The sequence below is a fragment of the Melanerpes formicivorus genome, unplaced genomic scaffold (genome assembly GCF_026170545.1).
Source record: "Melanerpes formicivorus ecotype bairdi unplaced genomic scaffold, bMelFor1.0.p_v2 SCAF_1, whole genome shotgun sequence".
Classification (NCBI taxonomy): domain Eukaryota; kingdom Metazoa; phylum Chordata; class Aves; order Piciformes; family Picidae; genus Melanerpes; species Melanerpes formicivorus.
Genome location: NW_027142353.1, coordinates 30,438,039 through 30,444,038, shown reverse-complemented (window position 1 = coordinate 30,444,038; position 6,000 = coordinate 30,438,039). Strand labels below are relative to the sequence as shown.

The window sequence follows — 6,000 nt, the reverse complement described above, 5'->3', positions numbered from 1 at the left end:
AAATAAAACAACAGAAAAAACGCACAATTGAGCAATTACCATCAAATTGTAATGACCAAGTGGAATTATGGGGGTATGCAATGAGAGCCTTTGTAAGTATAATTGTGCCAGGTGCCGCTGCAGGAAAAGCCTTGAGTGCAGTAGAAAAATTAGCGTGTTGGTCAGTAAAAAACGCAAATGTTACCACTCAGGTGTTAGAAGGGTTATTGTTAGATCAAAAATCATTTAAGCATGCATTACTGCAAAATCGTGCTGCAATTGATTTTTTGTTGTTGGCTCAAGGGCATGGATGCGAAGATTTTGAAGGAATGTGTTGTTTTAACTTGTCGGATCATGGAGTGTCGATGCATGCTGAGATTAGGTGGCTAAAGAATCATACGCGTGCTGTTACAATTGTAAAAGGTCCCTTAGATGATTGGTTAAGATCAATGTTTGGGAATATGTCACAGTGGGTTATACAATTGATAAAAGAAGCTTTAAGGTTTTTAGGTATTATTGTACTAATTTTGATTATTGTTAAACTTGTTTATAATTGTATTATGCAAAGTGTTCAAAGGATAACCTCCAAGGCCTTACTTGCACAAAAGAAAAACAGGGGAATTTGTTGGGGTTTGTTTTGAGCAAGAGGGGACATGGGTCCCAGGAACACCTGTGCAATTCAGGCCTTGAAGAATTCTCTGCTGATAATATAGCAGTGGAGTAGGAGATGTGGGAAAGTGTTGATTGCCTGGTATGCTGAAGTCCAGCTGCCCCTGAGAAGGGAGGCAAGCAAGATAAGGAGGAGGCGAGATCTGGGAAAAAGAGCAATTAGACCGAGCAGAAGAAATTCCAGAGTTGTGAAAATGATGTAACCTTTTAGAGAGAAACCAATAGTATGTGTTAAATTAGAATAGAATTAACTATGCATGAGATAAGACTATAAATAATGAAGTGTGGAACAATAAAGTTGGATGATTACTATCACTCATATTGAGTGCTGTCGTCCCTGTCTCCATTCTTGTCAAATAAAAGAGCCCACACTATAAAAACTCATCTGTTCCTGAGGCTTCTTGAGCATCTTGGGAAACATGAGTGAGCTTGAGACCTGCACCCCCTTGGAACGCAAATCCCTTCTCCTATAAGAGTTAATCCCATGCAGCCACTCTATTCTGGAGCATACAAGGTTACATTCCACCCTGGGGTTTTATGAGACATGCAGTACTACCCAGTGTTCACAAATGGCTTATTTTATATATTTTTTTTTTACTCTTTAACAGTATAAAAGTTATCTTCTAACCGCAAACACAAACCCCTGTAATTAAACCTTTGTTACCCACAGCAGAGTGCTCATCATGTATACAAAACAAATGTTTTGGCAAGTTTATTATGCTCCCTGAGACTAAGAAGGAATTAATGGTATTGCAAAATTACACAAGCTGCTTGCTAAGATGCTGCTGGATATTTTCACTGGCAACAAGATTTTATATTCTTTTTCATCTTGAACTTTTTAATTGTCAAAAGCAACACAGTGCAAGACACCATATCAAAGTAAAGAGCAGAGGGATATTTTGGCCTTAAGATTTTATTATGCTTTGCTGAACATACAAAATAATTTAATTTTTTTAAATTTAAAATTACTAAACATTAAGAGGCAGCTAATTAGAATAATCCAACTAATAAACCACGTAAATCACAAAAATCTAAGTTTTTGCACTGAAAGATGCCTGGCATGTGATTTCATTTGTATTGTATGCAGTCCTCCACTGGGAAAAGCAACTGCTTGCAGATTGTCACCTTGTTCGTTAAACAGAAAGCCAAGGATGTCTCATGTTGCACTTCCAGCAGATGGATCTTGTTTTTCAAATCCATTTTGGTTTTGTTCTTTATGTTAGTTTATGTGCATGAGTTACAAACAAAGGGTGAATTTATACATTTTTATTTCCCTGCTAGATGTTATACACCAATAATATATATTGCAGCTGCCTCAGCAAAATGGATGAGCCTAAGTCAGTCATACTGCTTCTCAGCTGGAAAAATACTATGATGTCCTTAAGAAAGCTGATCAGATCTGAAAGGCTTTTCTTGTAGTATCAAGTGTGAAGCATGACTCACTGTTCATATAGAGAAATAGAATATTTGCATCTTTCCATTGCTACAAACAAGCCATTTGACCAAAGAAGAATACACAGGCCCTAAAACTATTTTCTGCCTACCTGTTGACAGGACAGCTATAGCAAGACCTACATGAATGACCCATCAACCTAGAATGAAGAAATCTGGGTACAGACCAAAGCCGCAAGAAAATAAAAATGCCCTTAACCATCATAGCAGAGGTTCAGGTAGCCAAGTGTCTTCTCCTGCAGAAAGCCCAGGGCCATTGGCAGTGATAGAAGAATATGAAGAAGACAAGTCCACCAGGCACACCACCTCCCAAACTAAGCCTTTCACAGTCTCCTAAGCCAAGGCCCTGGCCTGTGTGTTGAGCAGCACTTGATGGATTTTTTCTTCCACTCGTTTTTCTGTGTTTTGAAGTCATTTAGACCCTGGGTTTCTACAACCTCCTATGACAATCAGTTCCAATGTAATTATGCATTGCACAAAAAGAAGCATATAATAGTCATAGATATTGTTTCAGTTGGAAGAAACCTTTACAGCTTCTCTGAAGCCTATTTTGATATATTTAAATTCCTGCATGATTATAGCAGAATTGTTCAAGATCCTGAGTTTATTTCATATAAACATGACAAGCCTATGGGACTGCAGTCCTGTTCTCATATAGGTCAGGTGAAGGTTGCTTATGGGCTTGTAGGGATCCACAAAGCTGACTGTTACTGCTCACCCAGTAAATGCTAAAATTCGAAAGTGAGTCAAGCCAGCAGAAACCAAAAGACAGCAGTACCTGGACCACATTGTGATCGATGACAAAATGCAGGCTGATATCCAGTCCACACTTACTGCTTCAGCATGCTCCCAAATTCAGATCCCAAATGCTGCATGAGGTGTAGGGTCGTACTCTGTGAAGGTCTGGTTGCCCCCTTACCTCCCCAACATATATGCAAGGGAAAGGGGACAGGGCTTGTCATCCATGAGAATGTGCAGATCTTGTGACAATACCTCCACCTGTTTTCTCCATTACTCCTGAGCATCTGTCTATGAAAATAGGAGATAGTCCAAGAAATTTGTATTCTTCCCCATACAGCTGTACAGGTTATGGTCCAGGTATTCAGTCATGTTTCAACACAGTTTTAAGCACAGTTTTAAACCAGGAGATAATTATAAGGAGACAAATTGTACCTTTAATGACATTTCTTGAAAACACCGTGCTTTTTGTGTGGAGTGGCAATAATTAGAGAATACGAAGTTGTTCTTTTTTTATATATATTCCTTTAATATAGAAACTTGCTTCTTTCAAGATTGCTGCAAAAGGTAACAGAATATCTTAAAATGACACTTTATGCTAATTCATTATTTATCACAGAAAGCATGTTTTGGAGACAGGGAGTTAAGTTTTTTTAACTGTATCTGAAAAAATTACCTATTTCTATTTTAGGTCCTAGAGTATGATTTGAATACAAACAACAACAAAAAATCACTTGAGGTTATTGCTCATGGGAGAGCAGCATGAAAGGTTTTTGCACAACTAACCTTTGGGTTATTGAGCCCAAGGTTGCATATCCTCTAATGAAGTTACCATTTCTGCTGTGGATCTGTTTTAACAGTGAGCTGTCTTGCCACTTCCAAATTCAATGGGTATGCCCACACTGCCTTTTCTGATCTGCATAAAGGAGAAGACCCTAAGAGAGCTGGCAGAAACCCATTTGCATTGGGACCACTGACAGATACTGTGATGGGCTGTAGGTCTGCACATGCATGCAGCAGCCATGCAGACTGATTTCAGCAGCCATGCAAGCTGATTAGTCTTATCCTAAGGCTTTGATGAATACAAAACTTGGTTTTCCTCCTTCTGTTTTTGATAGACAACCTGTCTGAAAACTGTCACCAGTGTCTTAGATATTCATATGTTCCAATGCTCTTGGTTTCTTTATTCATTACAAAACAGTTGTCATTACAGAGGAAGCTCAGCTTTTCCTCCCCACTTCTTAGAGAAGGCAAGATTTCAAACCTGCAAATGCAGGTGTTAGGAAACTGGAAGTTTCCTAGACTCTCTATTTTTTCCAAAAGGAATGTTAGAGTGATAAGAACAACAAAATCAAAAATCCAAACGTAAACCTAGGGAGCGCAGCACCAAGGTAGTACTTCACGCATGAATGCGCAAATTTAAATGCCAGCCTTAGCAGTGAGGCATTTAATTTCAAAGAAATTCTGTAACAGGATTTGTCATTTGCTTCTTTAACTCTCAGGGAGGTCCTAAAATATATTCAGAGTGATTTTGATCAGTCAGCAGCAATGATTTCTTTTTGTCAATCTTGTTAAACAGTTGAAGAGCATAGGAGAATTCATGAGCAGGAGTCCCAGTCTGGTGAGAGAGGCTCATGCAGATGACTGTGAGCATGCATAAAGATAGGAAAAGTAACAGAGATGCTATATGCTACTGTTTTTTAAATGAGAATAATTAGGACTGTAATTAAGGTGATCCATGAAGCTGATGAAGCAATGAGGTTCACACTTTTTCCCAGAATTTCAGTTTGGACTTGAGCTCAGGGCTGTTCAGTCCTTATTTTTTGACTAAATTCATATTATCATTGCTGCTTCTACTATCCTCCTAATGGAGAATGATGATTTCACATAAAGGAAAGGCAGTTGCACACAAAAGGAACTGAGAAATTTTTATTCATGGTCACGCATAGATATGTGTGTTTGTGCCTCAAGAAATGTAACCCAAGCCCAGAAAATGGACCACTTGGCTCAGCTTCACAAACAGGCAGCTCAAGCAACACATTTTATAGGTTTACAGATTCACAGATTGCATTGGGTTGGAAAGGACCCTCTAAGGTCATCTTCTAACCCCCTTGCAGTGAGCAGAGACAACTCCCAACTCCATCAGGCTGCCCAGGGCCACATCAAGTCTGACCTTGAATGTCTCCAGGGACTACTCACTAGCAGCTATTAATTAATACCTCCATGGGCCAAACAGCTTTGATAGAAAGAGTGCCAGTTGGTTCACCAGAATCAAGATATTGGTGCACAGTCTATAAACGTAAACAGAGACAACAGATAGAAATATCCAGCAATAACAGAAGCTCAGCAAAGTTTAGCAAAGATCCTGTTTTGATGCAAATGTCATTTAATGCAGACAACATAGGAAATAAGTAAGGCAAAAGTTTTATTTTGCAGAGTATAAACATGTCCTTAGCATAATTTAAGTAATCTATTGCTACCTATTGAAATCCTGATTGCTACAAAGTTGAAGGTAAACTTTTTGACTGCACCTATTGCACACTTTCTCCACAGCTGTGTAATAAACTCCTTCTCCTGTATCAAGAGATTCTTCATGGTGATTACCTGGTCTGTAGAAATTCTGTTATGTAGCTGACTTAATTATGAAAGATGCTATCTGTCTTCATCATTCTATTTTACAATCCGTGGCATATCGCTCCAAGCTTGCGATTTCTTTTTGGCCAGTTCCATCCACACTGGTTGATCTGGAGCAGCATTACTAGCTTTCTTCAGGTGGCTTATTTCCTCTTTATCCACCACTGCTGGTGATGGAACTACTGTGAATAAAACATATGGACATTTTACCTTTGCTTGCTTCCATTAAAAACTTCCTATGCTGTGACCTACAGTAGAAAATCTTTACATTTCACAGTATCACAGTATCACCAAGGTTGGAAGAGACCTCAAAGATCATCGAGTCCAACCTGTCACCACAGACCTCATGACTAGACCATGGCACTAAGTGCCACGTCCAATTCCCTCTTGAACACCTCCAGGGTCGGTGATTCCACCACCTCCCTGGGCAGCCCATTCCAATGACTAATGACTCTCTCGGTGAAGAACTTTCTCCTCACCTCGAGCCTAAACTTCCCCTGGTGCAGCTTGAGACTGTGTCCCCTTGTT

At 39.3% G+C, this 6,000-nt stretch overlaps 1 protein-coding gene across 2 annotated transcripts in view; it reads right to left on the bottom strand.

Moving 5' to 3' along the window:
* Positions 1 to 1,559: 1,559 nt before the first annotated feature.
* CRACDL (CRACD like) overlaps positions 1,560 to 6,000 on the bottom strand; it is an 84,633-nt gene continuing 80,192 nt past the window's right edge. Inside the window, exon 10 of one of the 2 annotated variants that reach the window (XM_068138748.1) lies at positions 1,560 to 5,651. In XM_068138748.1, coding sequence (XP_067994849.1) covers positions 5,509 to 5,651 — 143 coding nt within the window. In that variant the 3' untranslated portion in view covers positions 1,560 to 5,508. Of the gene's footprint in view, positions 5,655 to 6,000 lie in introns of both variants that reach the window. The other variant, XM_068138739.1, reaches the window with a different exon arrangement.